Source organism: Theropithecus gelada, chromosome 5 (assembly GCF_003255815.1).
Source record: "Theropithecus gelada isolate Dixy chromosome 5, Tgel_1.0, whole genome shotgun sequence".
Classification (NCBI taxonomy): Eukaryota; Metazoa; Chordata; class Mammalia; order Primates; family Cercopithecidae; genus Theropithecus; species Theropithecus gelada.
In genome coordinates, this window is record NC_037672.1 from 170,314,829 (window position 1) to 170,336,724 (window position 21,896).

The window sequence follows — 21,896 nt, forward strand, 5'->3', positions numbered from 1 at the left end:
TTGTCTCAATTGTTTTGTGATAAATGTGTATTTCCTAATCCCCCACCTCCTTCCGTTATAAGCCATGTAAACCATCTATGGACTAGAACATAGCAAAAAACCTCTCTATGGTAGGAGAAAATGTATTTATTACTTATATGATGCAGACAATGTGGACCTTTTCAGTTTGAGTTGGAGAGAGAGGACACACAAAAATTGAGGAACCATATTCCCACAATTCTAGACAGATTTTGATCTCACTCCTTTTACTTCTTGTATTTCTTTCTTTTTTTCTTATTTTTTGTCCTCATCCACAGAGAAAAGACAATCCAATTTGGAGACCTAAGGATTGATTATTCCACATGTGCCCCATCTTCTCTTTCCCAGATATTTGAAATTACAGTCAGGTAGAATCTCACACCTTGCCCAAATTCTATTTGGTGTGAGGCTCTTCAAAGCTTCCAAGACGCCCTCCTTCTCCTCTCCCCCTACCAGCAGAACAGATACAACTGGAGCAACCTGCATTATTCTAGAACCATAGGGATGATATTTCTATTTGCTTTTCCACTCATTAGGAAGCTCTGAGAGGATGCATAAGAAATGAATCACGGTGGGTGAGGAAACTGGAGAGACTTTTCACATGTACATTTTGGGTATTTTTAAACCATGAGAATTACTGCCTGTTCATGAAAAATTAATCTGATTAGAATATATATATGAGAGAGTTGATGCTAAATATATTCACACAAAATACCACATACTGAGAAGGAGGATGTTACCTACTGATGATATGGGATTGAAAAACATGCAATAACTTTCTGTTTTGCTCAATGGGTCATAAGTTGAAAACCGAACTAGAAAATATTATTTGTTCACAGAAGTACAAAATCTTAGGTGAGGCAAAATGCACATTATTCCTCTCCTCCCTCATCTTCCCAAATGGAGAGACTTGTCAGTTTAAAGCCATTTGCTCCTCCAGTTAAGTTCTAGGATCAGAGACTTGGAGGACTGGCTGAGCCCTCAGTCCCAAGTGGAAAGGCTAAGCTAGAACACAATTGAAATGAAAAATTGACATTGTCTAATAGATGTTTGAAAATAGACTTTTTTGTTGTTACTAAGAGGACAAGACTTTTCCCTAGAAATGACTGTCTCTCAGAGCACTCCCCTTCATGTACATCCTCTTACACCTTAGCAGACTGAGCACTTTGCTCCCTTCCCAAGGCTTTACCTAGGTGTAAAAGTTCTTGCTACTCATGAAACTTTAAGTTTAAACAAAAAAGGGGGGAGTAATGATGTAAACTCCTTTCATGATGTAAACGCAGAAACAAAGGGATCAACTAAGCAGGGTATTGAACAATCGACCCCTTCTACCCGTAGGTCATTAAATGGCTGCTGGATGACAAAAAGATTTTAAGCTAGAACTGTTTTCCTTTTCAAGAAATATGCAAATAAACAAATCAACTCTACCAAAGTATAGAGCTCTTCAGCTCATTCTTTTGTTTATTTCTCCTGCAGCTTTTCCTGTTTTATAGTCCCAGCTAATAAACAACTTAAGCCACTCTTACAGCGAAGGTCAAATTGCAAAATAAGAGACTTAACTGTCTTGTTTAAAGATATGCTAGGCCGGGCGCGGTGGCTCAAGCCTGTAATCCCAGCACTTTGGGAGGCCGAGACGGGCGGATCACGAGGTCAGGAGTTCGAGACCATCCTGGCTAACACGGTGAAACCCCGTCTCTACTAAAAAATACAAAAAACTAGCCGGGCGAGGTGGTGGGCGCCTGTAGTCCCAGCTACTCGGGAGGCTGAGGCAGGAGAATGGCGTAAACACCCGGGAGGCGGAGCTTGCAATGAGCTGAGATCCGGCCACTGCACTCCAGCCTGGGCGACACAGCGAGACTCCGTCTCAAAAAAAAAAAAAAAAAAAAAAAAAAAAAAAAAAAAAAAAAAAAAAAAGATATGCTATATATAAAATCACAAGGCAATAATATCTATTCTATCCATTTGTGGCAATAAACAGACCCTCCCCAAAACACAAAATCAGATGGCCTTTTCCCACAAAGGCAGGTGGTTAACAATAGGATTTTCAAAGGGCACTCATTTATGTTGGAAACTGATAGGCATTTCACATAGTGACCAGGAGAAAGAATGGGTCAATGTTTGTAATACCCAAAAAGGTGGCAACTGGGGGAAATGGTGGGGCAGGAAGGAAATGGAAGGGAGTTGAAAGCATCCTTGGTTTCCCCAGTTGTTTGCAGAAGTTGGAACGTACAGTGTCAGGATTTTTCCAAGATGACAAGGGATAGAAAGTAAAATTATTCCCCTCCTCTCCCACCAAAAATACCTTCCAGCAAATAAAGATATATTCTCAGGTTGGAGACTTTTCTCCTTCCACAGGAAATGAGCAGAGGTCATTTAGAACCAATTCTCATCGTTTAGTAAAAATAACAGGGTGATTATAGAAGCAACAGAAGGAGACAAGGTGTTTGTGCTAAAAAAAACTTCAAGTTCAGGCCTGGCCTGGAGTGGGAATATCCAAATGGGTTCTTCATATTTCAAGTTTTATAGACAGTCTTTTCCCTAAAGGATATACTTTCATTAGGTCATAAATGCACCAACAGATGAGAGAGGGAAAGAGATGTGTGTGTGTGTATGTGTATGTGTGTGTGTGTGTGTGTGTTTGCATGTGGCCAGAACGAAAGAGCAGGTATGGAGGTCAGGCTGTGGGGGAAGGTGGTGGGGCTGTGTGTCACCCACCTGTGCAGGCAGCAGCCAGGGACCACGACTTCAGGCACCCCTCTGTGAGGCTTCCTAGGCTTCTCCTTGGTTATCTTAGTTCTTAGGTTTCCCGTGAGTTCCACTGAGGCTCCTAATTGCTCCAAATCCAGGCATTTACTTGCCTAAAGGCCACAAGAAGTGGGGTGGGGACATATTTTTTTCAGAGAGTTTGTTAAACATTTAACTCAGAGAAGTGTATTAGCTGGGTCCTCAGTGCCTGAACTTGGGTGGGAGAAAAATGGGTTATTTGGCGACTTTCATTTCTCGCTGGACACCAGTTCCCCAAATTGGAGACGTTTACCTCCTCGAAGACCCAAGGGGCCCATCTGCGTGCCCCGCGGGAGCCAAAATACTCTTCATCTTCCCACACCCTGCTCCATGCAAGAGAGGACTTTGCAGACAGAATCGTCCTGACCCGCTAGCCACGCAGGCTTCCTTCCGAGCACTTCTTAAAGTGAGTCCAGGTTTTGCTACCAGTATCAATTAGCCGCTTCTGGCGAGTCCCAGAGAATGTTTAATTAGCTCCACAGCACTGATTCACACTTACAGCTTGGTAGCAGTTTAAAACTTATTGTAAAACACTACCCGGATAATATATTTACTTTTTGTCCAGGCCAGATTAGCAAGACACGCGCACATACTCTACATTTAAGTTACACCGTGAAATGCAGATAAAATATTTCAATAGGCATCTGCAGGCGGCAGAGAAGAACTGGAGCGATGATTATTTTCCTCCTTTTTTTGATTTTCTGTTTCTAAAGAAACCATTGGTATCAAGGACGAGTTAGGTAATGTGTATTAAAAGGCAAGCAGGTCGCTCTCGTTTACGGCCGATCATAGTTCAGAGTTCAAGGAAAACTGCCTTTAATTGACACCGTGTATGTTCCTCTGCTCCTCTCGGGCTGCCATGGCAGGGACGCCCCAAGAGTATTTATTTCTAGGGTTGGAAACAAAACAACCAACCTCGTCTACTGCGTAAGAGAGCGTTCCAAGATGGACTGCCGGAGAAAGGCTTTTTGACCCCTGTGGAAATTAGTCATATTGACAGACGCCCAGGGAAGGTAAATTACCCCGCGCGCTGACGTTACGCAGAGGCGCGCCGGGTTCCGACTCCACCGCGGCGCCGAGGGGGCCAGAGGTTCCCAGTTCTTCCCCCCATATTTCGACAAAGTCCCACTTTGCTTCTCTGGGCCTGGGATCTCAACGTGAAGGCGACCGAGAGAGCGGTAATAAGGTGCTAGAAAGGAAAAGGCAAGAGAAAACGAAAAAAGTGGGGAGAAATTCTGTACGCCGTAACGCTTAGCAAGCTGGGGAAATGAGGAGAAAACGAGCAAAGTCTGCAGGGGAGGGAGAGAGGGAGGAGGCAGGGAAGGAGAAGACCACGCGGCTCCCGGCGCCCAGGCCGCCACTTGGGAGGTCCCGGCCCCAACGCAGGCCGGGCCAACCATCCCCCCGGGAGGCTCGGGGCTCGGGCGGGGTCACAATTACACCTCGGCTCCAGGCGAGGACTTAAAAACCAAGTGGCGGGGACTGCAGTCTGGAAGCAAGGCCCTGCGGTCATCAGAGGGGGGCCAGGCCCCGTGCACAGGAACCTTTTACAAGGCATGTGGGTACAAGAAAAAAAAATCAAAATAAACCACTTTCATCCAGCATGGGCAGAGAAAAGAAAAGCTGCCTTCCAGAGGGGGCGAGCGGGAGTTTTGAAATTCATTGTGTGTTTTGCCTTTATGTAAGGAGTTTTGCGTTTTTTTACCGATAACCAAGGTGGGACACGAGGGGGAAGTAACTGCTATTTTTTTTTTTTTTTTTTTTTCCTGGAGAGGGCTGAAATAAGGGGTCCACCGGTTCTTTCACAATCAGATGGTGTCCCAGGACTGCAAGTAACTGCGTATGTCCACACAGCGCGTTACCCAAAGAAGAATCTTTGCGTGACCGTATTGTTTTTGGTATAAAATAGGGCCTAACTGTCCCACCTCTTTTCTTTTTAAAAACTGAATCTGTGGAGGGGGCTTACTGGAGAGCATCAAAAGTGTGACATCTGATTTTCTGATTTTACCGGAGATTGGACTGGAGGTCTTCTTTATTAAGAGTAACCGGCGGAGCCTCAAAAGAGCCGGGTCTGGTCGCAAAGTGAAGGCAAAACTAGCGTGGGCCCCTAGCCTCGCCGGCCCGGCCCTCAGAATGCAAAAGGCGAAAGCGCCCTCCTGGGCAGGGCCAGAGCGAGAGGGAGTGATGAGCTCCTCCCGGACCTCGGGCCTAGCGTCTGAGGTATTTTTAGCTCCTCTCTCTGCTCCCCAGAGGTCCTTTTGTAAGCCTAACAGAGGCTCTGCAAGCTGCCTTCACCCCGAAGGGCTGTGGGAGGAGGCTGCCCGAAGAAAAAAGAAATTGCCTATCTTTAAGTTAAAACAGTATTCGGTCTCTCTAGGTTCCCCTCTGTTCTCTCATTTTTTTCGCCCGCGGGAACACTCCAAGTTCTACAGTTAAAAGAGGACCGCGAGGGCAGGAATGGGTGGGGCCTGGAAATCCGCTCCGAACTGGGTGCGGCACACCTTCCTCTGCCTTTCTGCCTCTCTCCCAGCCACTGCTGCTCCCCGGGAGCCAGTCTTGGATACCTAGGGTGGGGGACAAGGGGACTGGGGGGATTCTCGGTTGTATACAGGTAGGCAGGGAACCCGGGGCATTTATGTAAAGTTACTTATTTTTTAAAATAAAGGTTTAAAATAAGTTCAAATGTTTCTGCAACAGAGTTTCCAACACACTGTTGGAATGTGAAACTCGGAACCCAGACTAGCGATCCCTAAGTGGGTAAATTCTTATGCAGAAACCTACTTTTCAAGCTCCCCGTCTCACCTTGGAGAGGCCTGTCCAGCCTTCGGCCTTGGGCCGCAGTATGGACTTCCGCAGTCCCCCTTCTCCCCATTCCAGACCCTGCCGAGCCCCTGCTGCATCTGGGACCCGTCTTCACCGTTTCCCAATCCTAGTAGTTAGCCCCTGAGCCCTCTTTTTGGTCTCCACTTTGCCGTTCGAAAATGCCCAGGCTGGTGAATCGACGCTCCGCCGAGCAAAGACGGATGGCTGGCAGGAGCAGGTTCAGGAGCCTGGCCAAGGTATTCTCTGCTTCCGCCTTTGTGTCCGCGCCGCCCCCTGCCCCGGCCCCCTGCTCCCCGCTTCCCGCCAGCATCTCCCCTTCTCTGCACTGGAATGTTTGGCCCGTGCAGCCCACCCCGGCTTCCCGAGATACGCTACAGTTGCCCCCCACTTCCCGTCCGCCGCGCCCCTACCCACCGGGTTGCCTTCGGGGCCCTTCGGTGCTGTGTCGTCGGCGTGGCGCTGTGAGCTAGGCGAACAGGAACCCCCAGGCCCGCCACGTCTACTCTACTAGCAGCCAGGTAGCCCTGCGGGTCGAAGATGCTCAGAAGAGGAAGAAGTGCAGAGAAAAAATAGAGGAAGGAAGAAAAAAAAAAAAAAAGTAACATACACACACGCACTCAAAACCAACTTTGGGGTTGGACTTTTTCAGTTTCACACGAAGAGACCTGGAGTATCTGGAGAAGGTTTTTGAAGACGTTTAGGAGGGAGGGTGAGTTTTCTGCGGAGAAACTCAATCTGCCATACAGTAGCGGCCCCATCTGGGATCTGTCACTGCTGACAGCACCACAGGGCACAGCCGTGATCTTCTGCACAGCCTGCACTCCCCGAAATACCCTCCTTAATCAAAGGATGTCTGCGCGCCTGAGCTCAGCTGACCGCGCCGGGAGCACCAGGGCCGGCGGATTCCATCCCGGCCCGCCCCCTCCCCACGCACACAGCCACGGCCCCTCGCCTCTTCGCGGCACATTAATTAAAAGCGGAAAACAGAGGCTGATGTCATTGTTCTCACAAGATCATAAACGTAAAAGAGTCATCCTGTGAGAATCCCTGAAAATGACTTTAATGAATAATTTCAGAGACAGTTATGGCTTTGGGTGATTACTGAGCAAGAATATGAAAACCAGATTTGCAAAGCGAAGGCGATGGTCAAGAGGCCTGGCCATTACTTTCTTGCATTAAAACCGCACCGGCTTTCCTTCTTAGCCAAGTACTAGTTACCAACTGAGGTTGCGTTTTCAGGTTTTCTTCAAAAGTAACAGTCTTCTTTTCCTGCTTTTCTGCCTTATCCTAAAGACAAAAATGTCAGCTCCAGGCAACGACATTAACAACCCACTTTAAACTGAAGACAACCCTGCACTGGCGTCAGTGGCCATTGGCTTCCATCTTTTTACAAAGGATGGATTTACTGCCATCTTAGGATCATATCTTTTTTGGCCTCTTCTCTAGGCAATGAAGGTTGAACATTCTCACTGACCCTGAGTCAGTACACTGTTTGTTGTAAAGGATCTCGGCGGGTGGGGCAAAAAACAAGTTCCAAACAACCTGCCTTTACGGAAGAGTCTCCCTTACTCTTTAGTTCCGGGTCACCAATGAACTGAAAAATGATTTGGTGACACATTAAGGAATGATATTTTCCTTTCCATCTAGCCATGAAGAATCATCAGGTTGGTTAGATCTGGTTGCTCATGATTGGTCATGCATTGAAAATACTATTTGAGAAAACAACTAGGGTGTTAGTCGCAGAAGTGGCCTGGTGAGTACCCTCTGATCTTTTGCACCAACAGTTTAGCTACCTGCAAGTCTGTCTTCTTCGCTTGAAAATCCAAACTGGGACTCTCTGGGCCTGTGTCCCATGTGGATTTATGCCACTTAATTCAAGTAGAAGTTTGTTTATACTCTGAGCAAGAAAGTATTATAGGCACAAGTGATGTGGAGTTTTTTGTTTGCTTATTTTTTGCTGTTGTTTGTTTGCTTTTGAGCGACCTGAATGATTTAGAAAACTAATGTATCTCAGTCAGCTCCACCATTCAGACAGATCATAGAGAACCCACTTTCCAGCACTCTAGAGAACTGTATTTTGTGCAGATATTGCCCATTTCTCCTCCTCCTAGAAGCACAAATAGGCCAAAATCCTTCAGTCACTCAGGACATAATTGTCTAAAAGTCTCATTCCCTATCCTTAGCCCCCAAACTATAGAGCTGTTTCCTTCCCTCTTGGCTCCAGACAGGGGTGGGTAGGAGAGGGGACCAGGCTCTCAACGGGACATTTCCCTGACTTGAGAGGAAATGTTTCTTTCTGATTCTAGATTACATGAAGACACTTTGGAGTTGGTGTATAGGGTTTCCTCAAAGAACTGAGGTGACATGGACTTTTGGGAATTTTCCTCAGTTGGATTCCCTGATTATTTGTGATACTATTTGTGTACCCCAAATAGATCTTCTTGTCGATCCACTCACATCACCAGCTGTTTTCCTTTTCCTCTAGTTACATTCACGCTAGCTTCTGACTGAACACTCTGCTTGCCCTTTGTATCCCGGGCAGGAATAAACAGCATCTTCTGGGTTTGCTTTGAATCCTTGTGCTGCCCAATGAGTCAAAGGTGTAGGGTTGATCCAATAATATGGCTAATTCTCTCCCTGTAAAGACTTTAAATAACGCAGGCCTGTCTTCACCCATCCGCCATTCTTACCATCCTGGACTTCACACGGGTCATGGAGAAGGTGTCCAGGGTGGGAGACAGGCTGGGTGGGTGTGCCTTCCTTTGGCACAGTGGTTAGGCATCCTCTGGGGGAGATTTTGAAAATTGCAGGCTTCGAGTCGAGCCCCCGACCCGCTGAATCAGAATTTCTGGTGAAGGTAGGGTGAAAACCGGGCTGAATTTGTCATTGTATCAAGTTGTCCGGGGAGTGGAAAGTTCAGGTGTTGGATTAATCCCAGCACCCCTTACTTCAGGAGAGACCAGCCCAGCACGCAGAACGCTAGGGTCAGGGGCGTCAATCAGCCCGTCCAGGAATTATGCAAATATATGCAGCCTCTACTCTGAACACTGGGACGTAGTAGGGGACAAAGCTGCCGCCAGCCGTCCTCGCCCTTGCGAGGTGTGTTTGCGCCAAGGACAACTCCCTGGGGGGTTGGGGGAAGGGCGGGGCGAAAGAGGGTCCAGCGCCTCGGCTCGCTAGGTATTTTAGCCTTTAATGACAGGTGCAAAGGCAGCTGCTAAAAGACATCGCATTCTGTAATCAGCTTCTGCCAGGCCATCCCTCTAGACAGAAACTCCCACAATTCTGGCCCGAGGGCTGTAGGGCGGAGCAGTTGCCAGTGAGAGGAGGGCAGCCCTAAGAGGTGGCATAAGAGCCTTACCCCTAAGAGCCACCCCAATCCCATCCAGGACTTGCACTGGCACCGCTCGGGCCGCAGTTGTTGCCGCAGGGAAGCTTCGCCTGCGCAGGGACATAGCAAAGAAGCGACCGCCTGTGGAAGGCTTTCCAGGCGGGAGTGCTCCAGCCGTAGCGAGTTGGAAAATTTAGAGTGGGGAGGGGGCAGCAGAGACGTTAACTGGCCCCTCCTTACCCCAAACAAGGAAAACACAAAGTCTTCTGGGCTAAAAATACATATTTATAAAGTCCCTATACGCAGGCGGGCGGCGCGTTCCAGCTGCCGGCCTGGCCCGGGGAGGACTTGGCCGCGCGGCCGCCGATTACACCCAGCTCGGCTGGGATGGCTCCGAGCCGTCTGCCCTGACGTCAGCGAGGCTCCGGCCCCGCCGCGGCCAGATAGGCGAGCGCTGCCGGGCGCGGGCACGGCACTAATCACTCCCAGATGTCCTTAGTAGCGGAGATAAAGACCGACAGAGCGGCCGGGAATAAATTTGTAATCAGGGCTCTACCATCTGATCATCAAAGCGGCCCAAATACCGGGAGAATTTGAAGGGAATGTGTGTGCAGGGGGGTCGCTTGGGGGAAGAGGTGAGGGTGCACTTCACGATGGGAACTGGCTTCGACAGGGTAGAGCTGGGAGAACGGGGCGAGAGATCTGTAAGTTCGGTGCACGTAAGTCAGATACCTGGTGCTCTTTAACCTCCATTAGCCCTCCGACTGAAGCCTCTTAGCGGTACCAGGGTGATTGGAGCTGAGCAGACAGCTGCTGTGCGGAAAGCACGCGTTGCGCAGGGGCTGGGTGGTAAGGCGGCGCGCTCAGAACTGTCCTGCCCCCGGAAACGTGGGATTGGTTTCCTCTCCCGGAGTTCTCCCCTCCCCCCTCTTTCTAAACATTTAAAAAACACGTAGTTGGTCTCCCCCAACCCCCATTCCCCGTAGACTTAATCCCAATAGCAATTCATTGCACCGCGGAGCTTCCTCAGGGAGGGGGCTGTTGGAGCCTCCAACCAGGGTCCTGGGCCACAGTCTGAGGGTGACTCCTGGGTTTTTCTCTCCAAGAGATCCGCAGGCTCTGAGAGGCCAGGAGTCCTGTGCGTCCGGGAGACTCCTTAGCGCCCCCTCCTTACGTGGAGATCAGGACTCTTGTGAGCTGGGTCCAATAGAGGGAATGGGTACCCTCAGGTCACAAGGGTCCACATTCGGCCCTCTACGGGGCCCATGCCACAAGCCTCCCTCAAGACCATCTCTGCTTGGCACCCACTAGCCAGCTCCTTTTCCAAATCTAGGAGCCTGGGTGGGATTCACAGGCAGGGAGAACTGAAGGCGGCTGTGGAAAACAATCCGCGCAACATTTGATTAAAGCTTCAGGGCTAACTGAGTGGTTTCTTGCGCTTTGTAGGCCCGCAGTGTATATTCAGTCCCAGTTTTCCTGGCACGCTTTGCCCTGCTTATGTCCCTCGCACACACCTCAGGCCCTTGCAACTGGCCCGGGTTCTCTCTGCAAATCTATAGTCTGGGAAGGAACTCCCAAGTCTCATACTCCCTGCCGCTTTGCATTTGAGCTCATCCTCACCTTCTTCACCCCTTCCTGCGAATTCCAGGTGCGCCCACCTCTCTTGTTCTCCTGCTACTTCACCAATCCGAGTGGGAGACTAGCTCTGCAATTCACGCCAAGCTGGGGCAGCGGCTAGCAGAGTCTGGTCGAAGGAATTGAGGCACCCTCCACTCCTGACACACACACACAAGTGCTTTCTAAGAGGCCCTCAGGCTGCGCTCTCTAGCACGGCTGCTATATTCACCTCATCACAACCAAGCAACTTGGTGCTCCTACACCTAAGGAGGCAGCCCAGACCCAGAGGTCCACCTTTCCTAAATGCCTGGGCCTACTGGCTAACCCATCCCGAAAGCTGGAGCTTGCTGTCTCGGCCTGGAAAAGCCCTTTAAGTTGCTGTCGGTGCCCAGGCAATTGGGAGCAGGGCCCCCACTCTGCAGTTTTTCAAACTGCTTCCCAAGCTGAGAATGGGTCTACACACACACACACACACACACACACACACAGTCTACAACTGGCCAAGCCTTTGCCCCTCCGGTGCTTCAGGGTTATCAGGCGCTTGGCCTGCACAGCGGTCTGGGGCAGAGCCCTGACAGCCAGATCTACCATCAATTTACCTTCCGCCGCCGCAGCTTCCCATTTAGCTTTTAACGTCAAATCCTACATTTTTGTCGGCTCCGGCCTGTCTAGAACGCTTGTGATTTCCCTGCAGGAGTGATTGCTCTTAACAAAATGGCAGCAACCACATTATCCGAGCAATTAAAACAGAGGCCTTTTAGCCGGTCCCGCAAGTAGAGGCTTGGAAATTTTTTTAAACAAAGAAGAAGTTAAAAGAGAAATAAGTGTTGGAAGAGAAAAGCATGGAAGCTCAGAAGAAACGCCTGCCCAGTACTCCTTTCACTTCCTGGGACTTGACAACGTGGGGCGGGGATGTTAGGTGGCTGGGAGAGTCTGGGGTGACAGATAATCTGGGGTGTCTTGCCGGTTGAAGCATCTGGTCAGTTGGGGTGTGCGTCTGGTTAGGGGGTTCAGCCGCCTGCAGGTTCAGGCAGCTGGGCATTCTGCCGTCTGAGGTGTCGGGTCTGCTGGGTATCTGGCTGGTTAGGGTTTCTGGTGAGTTGAAATGGCAGGGCGGGTGGGGTGACCAGGCCTGGTGCTGCTGGCCCTGAGGAAGAGGAGGCAGGCTGCGCTTGGCCGGGGCCAAAGAGGAGCGCAGGTTTAAAAATCACGCGTATTAGCAAGTTTCTCCGTAGCAATGGTGAGCCAGACTCTTTTGGTTTCCCTCTGCTGTTGTTTAATAAGCCAGAGAAAGTGTTAAACCTGCAGAAGTGTCTTAAGGCCCAGATGGCGGAGACCAGCTACGCAAGGCGCACAGAAGGGTACGTGCCTGGTGAAGACAACTCTCCGGTTCCTGTTTTTAAAACCTCACCTCCTCCACCACTGTTTACTCCAACACTTCGGTAGGCTCCTTTCTTCCAAGTCTAGGACCTGATGGCTTTCTCCTGAGCAGATTAAAATAAAGACGCAGAAGACAACTGAAACCAGGAGAGGGAGGGAACCACTCGATCAAACGCAGGAGGATTGGGAGAGCAACAGAAAATCAGGGCGCGCCTCCCCCACACCTCCTCCCCGTGTTATAAACAAAGGCAAGTGTCTGTAAACACAGCCCCGCGCCCACCAGGTCGACCCAGCGCCGGCTGACCCAAGAGGAGAAAGTTCAGATCGCTTTGGCCGAGTTGTTCTAACCCCTCGCCCTCGCGTTGTCAGCCGCCCGCAGAAGTCCGCAGCGCCTCTAGCTTGTCTCTCCCTGGGCACTTCTGAAATCGCCCACGCCGGGTCTGATTCGGCCTGCTGCAGGCAGAGGGGTCATGGTGGACACCAGCTAGGCGCGGGAACCCTTGGGATATCGCGGGAGGGTCTGTGCCCGAGGCCAAGGTGCGAACATCACCCTGAGGATGGGTTCCAGAATGGAAACCCTCTGGCAAGCCTCTCCAACACCAGATTTATATACGTGGCGTTTCATGAAACAAACCACTTTTTAATGCGGTTCACCTTTCTCTCTCCTCCGCCCACCCCCTTCCAAAATCCCTCCCAGCCTCCTCCCCCCTCCCCTCAGCCGGCACAGGCACTTTAATTTCTCCGGTTTCTAGAGCTGAGATTCAAGCTTCCGCCAAGGCTGCAGGCAAAGGAGGCCGCTGGGACTTTCTTCCGGGACGAGCTGGGACTCAGGGAGCCCAAAGACCCAACAGGGAGAGATCCCGGGTCCCCGGCTGCCAGTAGTCCCGGGAGGGTGTCGCTTGTTCCGCTGGGCTGCGGCCGGGAAGACTTCAGACACCGCACAGTTAATATTGAGTTCCCTCTAACTCCTTGTAAATCTAACCCACCCCTCGCCCTCCTTTAAATCCGTGGTCTTGTTCGCGATTTCTTACTTGACATAAAATTCCTTGTTACCTAATCATGGACTTTTTCGAAACTCCTTCCACTCCCCTTTCCCGCCTGCTCAGATGAGAATCCCCCGTATAGAATACAAGCAAAATCCTCTCCTCTCTTTTTTCCTTTTTTTTTTTCTTGGATGAAAGCCCCATAGTTTGAATTAAACACCCAGACTAGTTCCCGTTGCAGCAATAATGCCGGGGTTCTCACAACTCCTCCACCAGAAACACACTCTCCAAACAAAAACTGACGGCCTCAAGAAACGGCTTCTGATTGATTTCAGGAACGCAAGAGCACCTTTACAGCTTCTGAGCGAACTGCCGGGCTGGGTTCTCCAGCCCAGATCTTCCTTCTAGAGAATACTCAGCGTTCTCCAGCTGGTGGAAGAGGGAAAGAGACACCATACCGACAGAGCCCAGACCCTTTGTAGGGTTTGAAACAAGGACACTTCTCTTTAAGAGCACCTCCTCCTCCTGCGTAGACCGCAGGTCAGGTTGACTGGTTGGAACCACTGAGTCTTTAAAATAAAGTTAGAGGCAATCATGATAATTTAGTTTACTTCTGAATATTTTAAATATTATGAAAACAAGTATAACAGCTTTGTTTTCAAAACTCTTTTGAGGTATCAACCATTAAAAGATTAGGGTTTCTGTAAAAAAAAAAAAAAAACACACACAGTGGTTTATTGAATACTTACAACGTTTACACCTTCAATATTAATTAAATTCCGTTTAGTTTTAGAGGACGGAAGTGCACAAAACAAGTGGCTGTTGGAAACATCTTCAAAGAGGGAACGACCACAGATGAACGGACAGCACTAGATACCGACCCCAACGGAAATGTTAGCGGCCCTGCTTTCTGCTTTGAAATAAAACTTTATAATCCCCAGGAATATTTATATCCAAAGGCCAAGTATTAAAGATACACTTCACAAACGCACTAGTGCCCACTGTCTTTATCTGGAAGGGGTTGGATAGGTTGGCGGGGGGCAACGCTGGTGTCTACACAGCCAAGAGGGAACATTCACGCACACAGAATCTACGAGACGACGGGATCCCTTACCACACGGGAGTGTCCTCTTCATATTAAAATATGGAATGCTTTTCTTCAAATATCCATTTTTTTTTTGGAGGGGGAGACGGGGAGCGGATGCCTCAAAGGGGGTCAAAGAGAGGGGAAGGAAATTGCACATAAATAAACCGGATGATTCCAAATGCAAGGAGTCCTCAGAGCCGAGCGCGGACGGCTTTTCCGGAGTCCTGGGTCTGCATCTGGCGCCTTGGCCCCGGCTCACTCGCGCTCTCTTCCTCCTCCTCCTTCGCCTCCTCCTCCTCACTGCTTGAGCTCCAGGGCCCAGACGTGCTGCGGCCAGCCCGTCCGGCCTTTGGTTTTCTTGTCGTTGCTGCTCACTGTGCTTTTCAAGATTTCGTTCTGGACAGAGGGAAGGCGAGGGCAAGAAAAGTGGAAAGAGAAATTCAGAGAGGATTCCTGGTTCCACACCGACCCGGCACTTCCTGGGCCGGAGGAGACAGTGAACCAGAGAGGAAAGGATACGATGGGGGAGTCCCAGCCCCTGCAGAGAAGCTACAAAGGTTAGCGCTACCCTAGCCGGCGCGGAGGCCTCCGCGCTGCAGAGCTCAACTACCGGATCCACAAGTTTATAAACAACCGCCGGTTTTCGAGTCGTTTATGGAGGAGCTGGGGGCCTTTTCTCTTACTCCAGATGTAGGGGCGGGCGCTGGAGTCGGCGCTAAGTCTGGTTTCTCTGTTTTCATTAGCAATCCCAGATCCACCTCTAGGAAAAACAGGGCGAAGGAGCCTGTTTCGGCCTGGGCCTCTCGGCCAGAGGCTCTCGGCCTCCGGCTCAGCAGTGCCTCTCCTTCAAGGCCTCTGAAATCTCTGGTTATTCGGGAGGTCACTCGATTATGCAGCCACCAAAGGGCTGCAGGGACCAAAGAAGAAAAATTTGACAAATTTTATTTTCCGGGCCCTTCGTGGACATAGCTCTATCCTGCACCACCGCCCTGTGGGCACTTGGTAGGAATCTTAGAAAACTTTAAGCGGCTCAATTTACTTTCGTGTTATTTTTGAAACAATGACCACAGTAATACCTTTTCCCCCTTAAAATGTACCGGCTCATTCAAATAAAATTAGAAATGCCAATGGAATATATTTATCTGGGAAATTACATTTTAACGTCATAGCCATGGAAAAATTGGAACTGTATTTTGAAGTCAAAAGTACTCATTTTATGTTTACCATTACGTCTTCAGGGCATAGTATGAGAACAACCACAAAACTCAGGACTCAGTCTCAGTGGCAGCCTCCTTCTGGGAGTGGGGTAGGGAGTGCTATCAATAGTGAAATAATGGGAATCAAGGGCTTCTTGGAGACTTATTCTGGAAACATCTGAAAGCAAGATCCGATTGGAGGCCGAAAGAAGGGTCTAACAGATACGGGATGAGGCGTCCGTCCAGACCAGTGCGATCGCGATAGATCAAGACCCAGAGTTTTCGAGGTCCGTCCTAAGTGCTAGGGGAGCAGTGATAACCCGGAGGTAAGATCACCAGCGCAAAGCATCCCTAACCTTTTCCTCTTCCTGCTGACACCCTCCCCTCAACTCTCTGCTTATGCCGGAAGCCATCCTCACACTACCTGGTGCAAACAACCTTGGCGCGGGACGCAGCCAAAGAACACGAGTTGCCATTTCTCAGCCCAACTGGAAAGAGGCCGGGAGCACCCGTTCCCTGACCCCCTCAACCCCACCGCCTGCCGCCCCCTGGTACTGACCAGCTCCTTCTTCCTCTTCTCCTCTTTCACGTCGGTCTTCTTGATCTCTGCCTTGAAGGCCTCCGCCTCGCCATTCTGGTCGTCCTTGGCCAGCAGGTCCATGAGGTAGGCGATGTAGCTGGTGGCCAGGCGCAGGGTCTTGATTTTGGAGAGTTTGGTGTCGGCGGGTACGTTGGGGATGCACTCGCGCAGTTCGGCGAAAGCGCTGTTGATGCTCTGAGTCCTGCGCCGCTCCTTGCGGTTGGCGGTGCCGCGGCGCTTCACCGGTCGCGGCCCCCCCAGGCCCGGGGGCCCGGCGCCCGGCGGCACCCCCCCGTAATGGGAGTGGTCCAGGCCGGCGGCGCCGCTGGCATACTCGGGGCTGTAGGACAGGGCCATGCTGTAGTCGGGGGGCGACATCTCGGGGTGGCCGATGAGCCAGCCATGGAAGTAGGGGTTCTCCTCATGGCTGCAGCGGCTGGCGGCGGCGGCGGCAGCTGCGGCGGCGGCGGCGGCAAACGGGTAGCCCTCATGGTGCACCACCGGGTGGTGGGGGAAACCGCCTACCAGACTCATTTCGCTCTCCGCGCCCCTCCACACGCCCCAGCGTGAGCGCAGCCCCGCCGCGCCCTCGGCCCGGGCCCCTGCCTCGGCGCTCGGCGTCCTCCCCCACCCCCCACCCCCCAGCCCCCGGGAGCCCGGGCCCGCCCGGCAGCCGCAGAGGGGGCTGCTGCAGCCCGGGCCCCGTCCCCCCGCCTGGCCAGCCGGGCCCGCTTCAGCAGCGCTGCGGCCGCCGGCTCCCCATGGGGCGCGGCGAGCTGGTCCTGGCACCGTGCGCCCCTGGCCGCCGCCGCCGCCGCCGCCGGTTCCCGCCTTGCTCCACGGCCCGTGCTTCGGCTCCTGCTTCCCGGGCTGCTGCGCGGAGGCAGAATCCTCTCGTGCTCATACAAAGGTGCCGGGACTCCCGCGAGGCTGCTGCGCGGAGTCTCGGGAATCCAAGCCCGGGCCGCGGTCCTGGCACCGAAGCTAACCCGGAATCCAGGGGCGAGTCTGAGCCGCGGCTGGAGGAGCCGGTCCAGCTGTGCCGGGAGGCGGCGGGGTCGACTGCTTACTGCAAAACTACCTCCGTGCGACCCTCCCCTTCCCGCTTTTCCCCTCCCCCTACCAGCCCGATCTGGGTTCTTGGGCGCTTATTGTTTTAATGAAATTTTTGGTTGTTGTTGTTTTGGTCCTTAAATGTGATTTTAGCTGCGAGTAACGTGTCCTCGCTCCTCTCGGGCTCTCTCGGAGGGTTTTCAGAGAGGTCTCAGTGCATCCATTTTCTCAGATCCTCTCCTTTCGGGTTAAGGATCTGGGGCCCTGAATGAGCCTTGGAGCTCGAAGGCCGCGGCTCGGGCTCTCGGAGGGCTCTGCGCAGTGGCTCAGGAAGCTCCGGGGTGACGGCGGTGGTTCTCCTGGGCTGGACGACGTGAGGGGAGCAAGCAGATTTTCCCAGCAAGATCTCCATGTACAGCTACATCTTTAGGGCTGCTCGGGTTAATATATGTCGTCAGAGGCTCCTCACGCCAATCCCGGGGCTGCGGGGGCGGCGCCTCGAGCTCTCGGCAATAAAACTTTTTGATGTTCACGTTGCTAATTGCCGAGGTCCTCTTCCAGGATTGGCTACCTCCTCATAACCATAAGATAATTAAAACTTAGGGAGGGGGGGCAGGGTTAAAAAAACTTTTTTTTTTTTTTTTTAATCAGCCAGAGGATAATGCAAGTGTTTAACAGATGCTTCACTATTAAAATATTTTTCCCCCCAAGTCTCAAATATTGAAGAATCTCTAACCAGGTACAGTATCACTCTGCTCTCTTTTCTGGTCGAAAAGAAAGAAAGAAAGAAAGAAAGAAAACGCAGGTACTGCTTTTCGAAGTGCTTTGTAGGTAGTCGAGGTAAGAAAATAGATGCGGGCAGCCTCTTACAATTTTATGCAGGGGCGCCGGGAGCCTCGTGGCGGGCGGTGGGGTCCCCCACAAAGGCTCGGCTGGGAGCCGGCGCTCTTTGCCCCAGCAAGGATAAGGAGCGGCTGGAGAAGGGTGTTTCTTTGACCTGTTTACAGGCTCGAAACGCCAGTCTCAGTGGCCATTGAGTTACCTACCCACCAAGTTACCCCGGTTAGAGCTGTTTGGGGTGGCTCACGTTATTGCGGCAAACTTTGGAGATGACCGCTGAGTCCTCCGGGCGAACGGTGAAGCCGATTGTAAATGCTGTTATTTCCACATCCTTCAGGGACACCAGCCCCAACGAAGACCTTGGGCGATTTCAAAGTGCGGGCACCTCGATTCCCCGAATGTGTAGTGTGGCTGGTATCGGTGTTTCCCTGGTTTAACTAGCCTGCTTGGTAAGTAACTGAATATTTTTTACAGCGTGTTCGGAGCTTATTTTCCAGTTTTTATGAACAAACATATAAATATATCTCTGCATTCCTGCGTCCCTCATAAAAGCGGGCATCTGTGGAAAGCAGGTTTAGTTATCGGAGGGGAACCATTAAACGCCAGTTTAAGAGGCAGGCCGGGAGGACGGCTCGTGGATGTTTAGACTGCCGGCCTTGGTGATCTTGAACGCATTATGACAGAAAATGGATCTCCACTTGTAAGTCACCCGGCCGCGGGGCACCCGAACCTTCTTGAGAAGGTTCGCGTGCGGCGAGGGCGGGTGGTCAATGGATCTGAAATCACCCCAGGCTTGGCCCCAAGCCGAGAGGGGAGGCGGATGTGTATATGCAGATTCCACCCGAAGGAGTTCGGTGTGGAAAACGGTGTCAACAGGAGCCTGCGGGCTGTAAATTAGAGCAAGGCGAGGGCAGAGTGTGCAGGCGCCAGCGGGACGGGGCGGCCTGGAGCTTGCCGCTGGGCAGGCCGGGGTAGCCCAAGGGAGACAAAATACTCTACTTTGGGCATCGCCCTTTGGAGGCGGGCGGAGTCCAGCCGCAGGCCACAAAACGATGCCCACCCGAAGGACTCCACAAAGACAGTCCTTTCCTTGCTCACCGCCGACAAAGTGGTTGGGGCTGAAAGGCGAGGTCAGTGCGAATGGAGGGCGCCCAACAACTTCGGTGTTGCCGTTGACTCTGTGCTGGGGCCCTGCCCTCTATTAGCCCTAGAGTCTTGGGCAGCAGGGTTGAGAAATGTATATATTCAGGTTTGCCGCAGCTGGGCGGTAGGAGACAGGGACTTCAAAGCCCAGGATAAGAGTCGGTGCAGGGTCTATTCCTTTTCTAGGTAATGGGTTAACATCCTCGAACGTCCCCGGCCCAGCGTCTTAAGGCACTGAACCCAGAATAGGGATTAACTGAAACTAGGCTCGTTGGTAAGCGCCAGGGGCTTGCAGTTGAGCTCGGAACAAAATAGTGACCTACCGCTCTAAATCCCCAACTTGCGTGGGTCTGCAGTTTTGAGCACAAGGAGAGCCTTTTTAAGACCTGGTTCTTCAAGGAAAGAATACAGGTAGTGTGGTTGGGGGTTCTGTTTACATTTTCACCCGGAGGCAAACCCTGAATGTGTAAATACTGGTAGTTCAATTCTCTGACATTTGATACGTTTTTAAAAAGTCTGTTTATAAAAACACATTTAGGTCTTGGGAGCAGGTAGACAAAGTAAGATTGCACTAGGGCTGGGAACATATAAAAATTCAGGGAAATTAGTTGGTTGGCTGCTTTCAGACTCAAAGGGAGTTTTGGGAATTGAAGGGAGGAAGAAGAGTCCAGAGGAGGGCTGAGTTGGGGACTGAGATGCTCTGTCCATCAGAGACCAGCGGTGAGTGGCTTCAATTTTGAAAGCTTCAGAACTTGCCACATTTAGCTTTTCTTATACTTTTAATTGAAACAAACGAACAAAAAAGCAAAAATGAATGAATTGCCTTGTGGCCCCAGATAGCATTGCAAGTGGTAAAGGAAATGGGCAACATGGTACACAAAAAAGAAATCATAAAAGATGGTAATCTGAACATCAGTTCTCAGTGACATTGTCATTATCAGTTAACTGCTGTGGTCCAAGGGCCTAAGACTTGATGTAGCTCAGAAACCCAAATCCAGAGGCCACTGCCTTAGAAAGGTGGCTGGACGAGAGGGGACAATTGGGTGAACCCTAGTGGTGTCCCCAACTGTAGTAACTGACTCAGGGAGGCCAGGCTGGACCGGAATGGTTGAGCTCTACCCTAAATGCACAAACACATCCGCTTTTCTTTGGCAATGTCCTTTGGCCTGTTGTCTTCCAGGTTTTCCAGGATACTGGGTTAGCCTGCTCCTTTGGGAAGCTATGAAGCAAGGATACCATCTCAAGTTTGCCCCCAGTTTAAGTGTCCTGGGCATCCTGGTGGTAGTGATGGAGGTGCTGATAGTGGTGGCGATGAAGGAGAGGGTGGTGTTGCTGAGGAGAGGGAAAGTGGGAGAAGAAAGGGAGAAAGGCACAGTCCCTGACTGCGATGTCAGCACGGGAACCCCACTCCTGGGCCTCACTAGTGAGGCTGTTGATGCACGTGTTCTAAGTATTCAAAGGCCCAGGGAACTGGCTTGCTGGGGGCTCCTCTGGCTGCCTGTGGAGGAATCCTAGCTAGGGGTGCTTCTTTGCCTATCCTCAGAGGCTGAGGGCTGAGCCGAAACCCGCCTTACTCGGGTCCAGAAACTGCTTCACAAAGAGGCAGCCCAGGTTTGGGCGAGTGTTTGGGATTTTGTGCCTTTGTTGTATCTGATGGTGCACCTACTGTACTGCACATGTCATCTGCCTTCAGCCAAATAGACAGAATCAGGTTCAAACATTTATTTTGCTCCTCATGTCTCTTGTCTCTTTGCCGTCACTGGTACTGGTTTCCCTGGAAAAAGACTGAAAGAGCACCAGAGAGGCTGAACATGCCCATGCAAACATTTTGGTCTTGTGAGATATTATTATACTTTAAAAAATCAATCTGGTTTAAACTAATTTAAAAAAATCTTTAGTTAGGTTTTAGGGAAAATACAGATTGTCTCAGGGTGTTTATTATTTCAAAGGCAAGGGCAGTTTGTATCCTCTGTTTTGCTCAGAAGAACCCAAAATAAACTAGACCCAAAAAGAATCAGGCCAGAGGGTCATAAATGTGCATTTTATGTTAATGGGAATTATGGCTCAGTTCTCATCACCGTCTTCCAAATCTCGTTTTACCTTGTTGTTCTAATCAACATAGTAGAAGTGACTCTGACCATTCCCTTAAGAATCTTTAATGCTCTTACATGATATGAGCCTCAGAACATGCTAAGAACCCTCTGAAAGAACATTAAGCCTGGAAGGTGACAGAAGGAGCAATGTATTCTTGAAGATGTCACCTCAGCCCACCTGCTCCAAGGACAGTACTTCTTGCGACACTCTGATGGCTCTGCATTCTTTTCTGTACCAGGGTAGGGTGGAGTCATTTTACATGTTATCCACTTAGTCCCAGGATGTTTAGGATACCCAGAACAATGCATATTGTCTGAGTGGTGGCAAGGGTCTCCCTCTAACTGGGGTTGTGTAGTCCTTGTTTGCGTAGTTCTTGTTGTGTAGTCTTTTCTTTTTGGCTTTTGAGAAATAGTTGTCTACAGACATAGCAAGTGAAAGTGGCTCCAGAAGTATGGTGCTGCTCAAAGTACACATCTGCAAAGCAGAACCAAATTCTGTTGGATTTGAGTGTCTATTTCAAAAAAGGAAGAGTAAGAAAAGCTGCCCTTGTGTCTTGTGAGGTTTTTTTTCTTCTTCTTTTAAGCAAATTTTTGGATTTGGGGTAGGGGTGGTATATTTAGGGAGTGGATCCTCTTCCTTTCTCTTCCCTACATGGAGAGATGGAGCAGGGAGGGGCTAGTTCAGCTGAATGATGACTGTGGAGGGGCTGATTGCTTATGAATTCTTCAGTCCAGCTCTAATTAGAAAACAGTGAAGTGGAGAAAATCAGGGCTTGCTTGGTGCCTGCACATTCCTTCCTCCTCTTTCTCTTCTCCCTCTTTCCCTTCTTTCCTTCCTCCACCCTCCTCCCTCCCTCCCTCTCTTCTTCTCTCCATTTCTTCCTTGTAATTTGCCTTTTAGCAGCACTTGAGATTACAAGTTTTTTTTTTTCTTTCTTTTCTTGTCTTGTTTCCTATTACTGAATCTG

At 50.7% G+C, this 21,896-nt stretch overlaps 1 protein-coding gene and 1 long non-coding RNA gene across 3 annotated transcripts; one reads left to right on the forward strand and one right to left on the reverse strand.

The window, feature by feature from the left end:
* Positions 1-11,800: 11,800 nt before the first annotated feature.
* Positions 11,801-17,272, reverse strand: HAND2 (heart and neural crest derivatives expressed 2). Of its 2 annotated transcripts, XR_003119565.1 has the most exons (4): positions 15,779-16,333; positions 14,051-14,419; positions 12,302-12,406; positions 11,801-12,057 (listed from the first exon to the last, which is right to left on the reverse strand). XR_003119565.1 is itself a non-coding variant. In XM_025386608.1 (2 exons), the coding sequence occupies exons 1-2, from the start codon at positions 16,331-16,333 to the stop codon at positions 14,321-14,323; spliced, it is 654 nt and encodes a 217-aa protein (XP_025242393.1). In that variant the 5' UTR covers positions 16,334-17,272; the 3' UTR covers positions 13,529-14,320. The 2 variants fall into 2 exon arrangements, 1 of the variants encoding a protein (XP_025242393.1); XM_025386608.1 differs by lacking the exons at positions 11,801-12,057; positions 12,302-12,406 and having other exon boundaries at positions 13,529-14,419; positions 15,779-17,272.
* A 240-nt stretch (positions 17,273-17,512) lies between these two features.
* LOC112625343 lies at positions 17,513-21,440 on the forward strand. The gene is made up of 3 exons (XR_003119566.1): positions 17,513-17,591; positions 17,860-18,141; positions 20,958-21,440. It is a non-coding gene; the product is annotated as an uncharacterized LOC112625343 (long non-coding RNA).
* The last annotated feature ends 456 nt before the right edge of the window (positions 21,441-21,896 follow it).

Bases quoted from the DNA above. Each gene is read 5' to 3' on its own strand.
- HAND2 (XM_025386608.1), bottom strand. From the start codon at position 16,333: ATGAGTCTGGTAGGCGGTTTCCCCCACCACCCGGTGGTGCACCATGAG. The intron at 14,420-15,778 runs GTCAGTACCAGG...CCCTCTGTCCAG, and splicing joins AGAAGAGGAAGAAGGAGCTG to AACGAAATCTTGAAAAGCAC.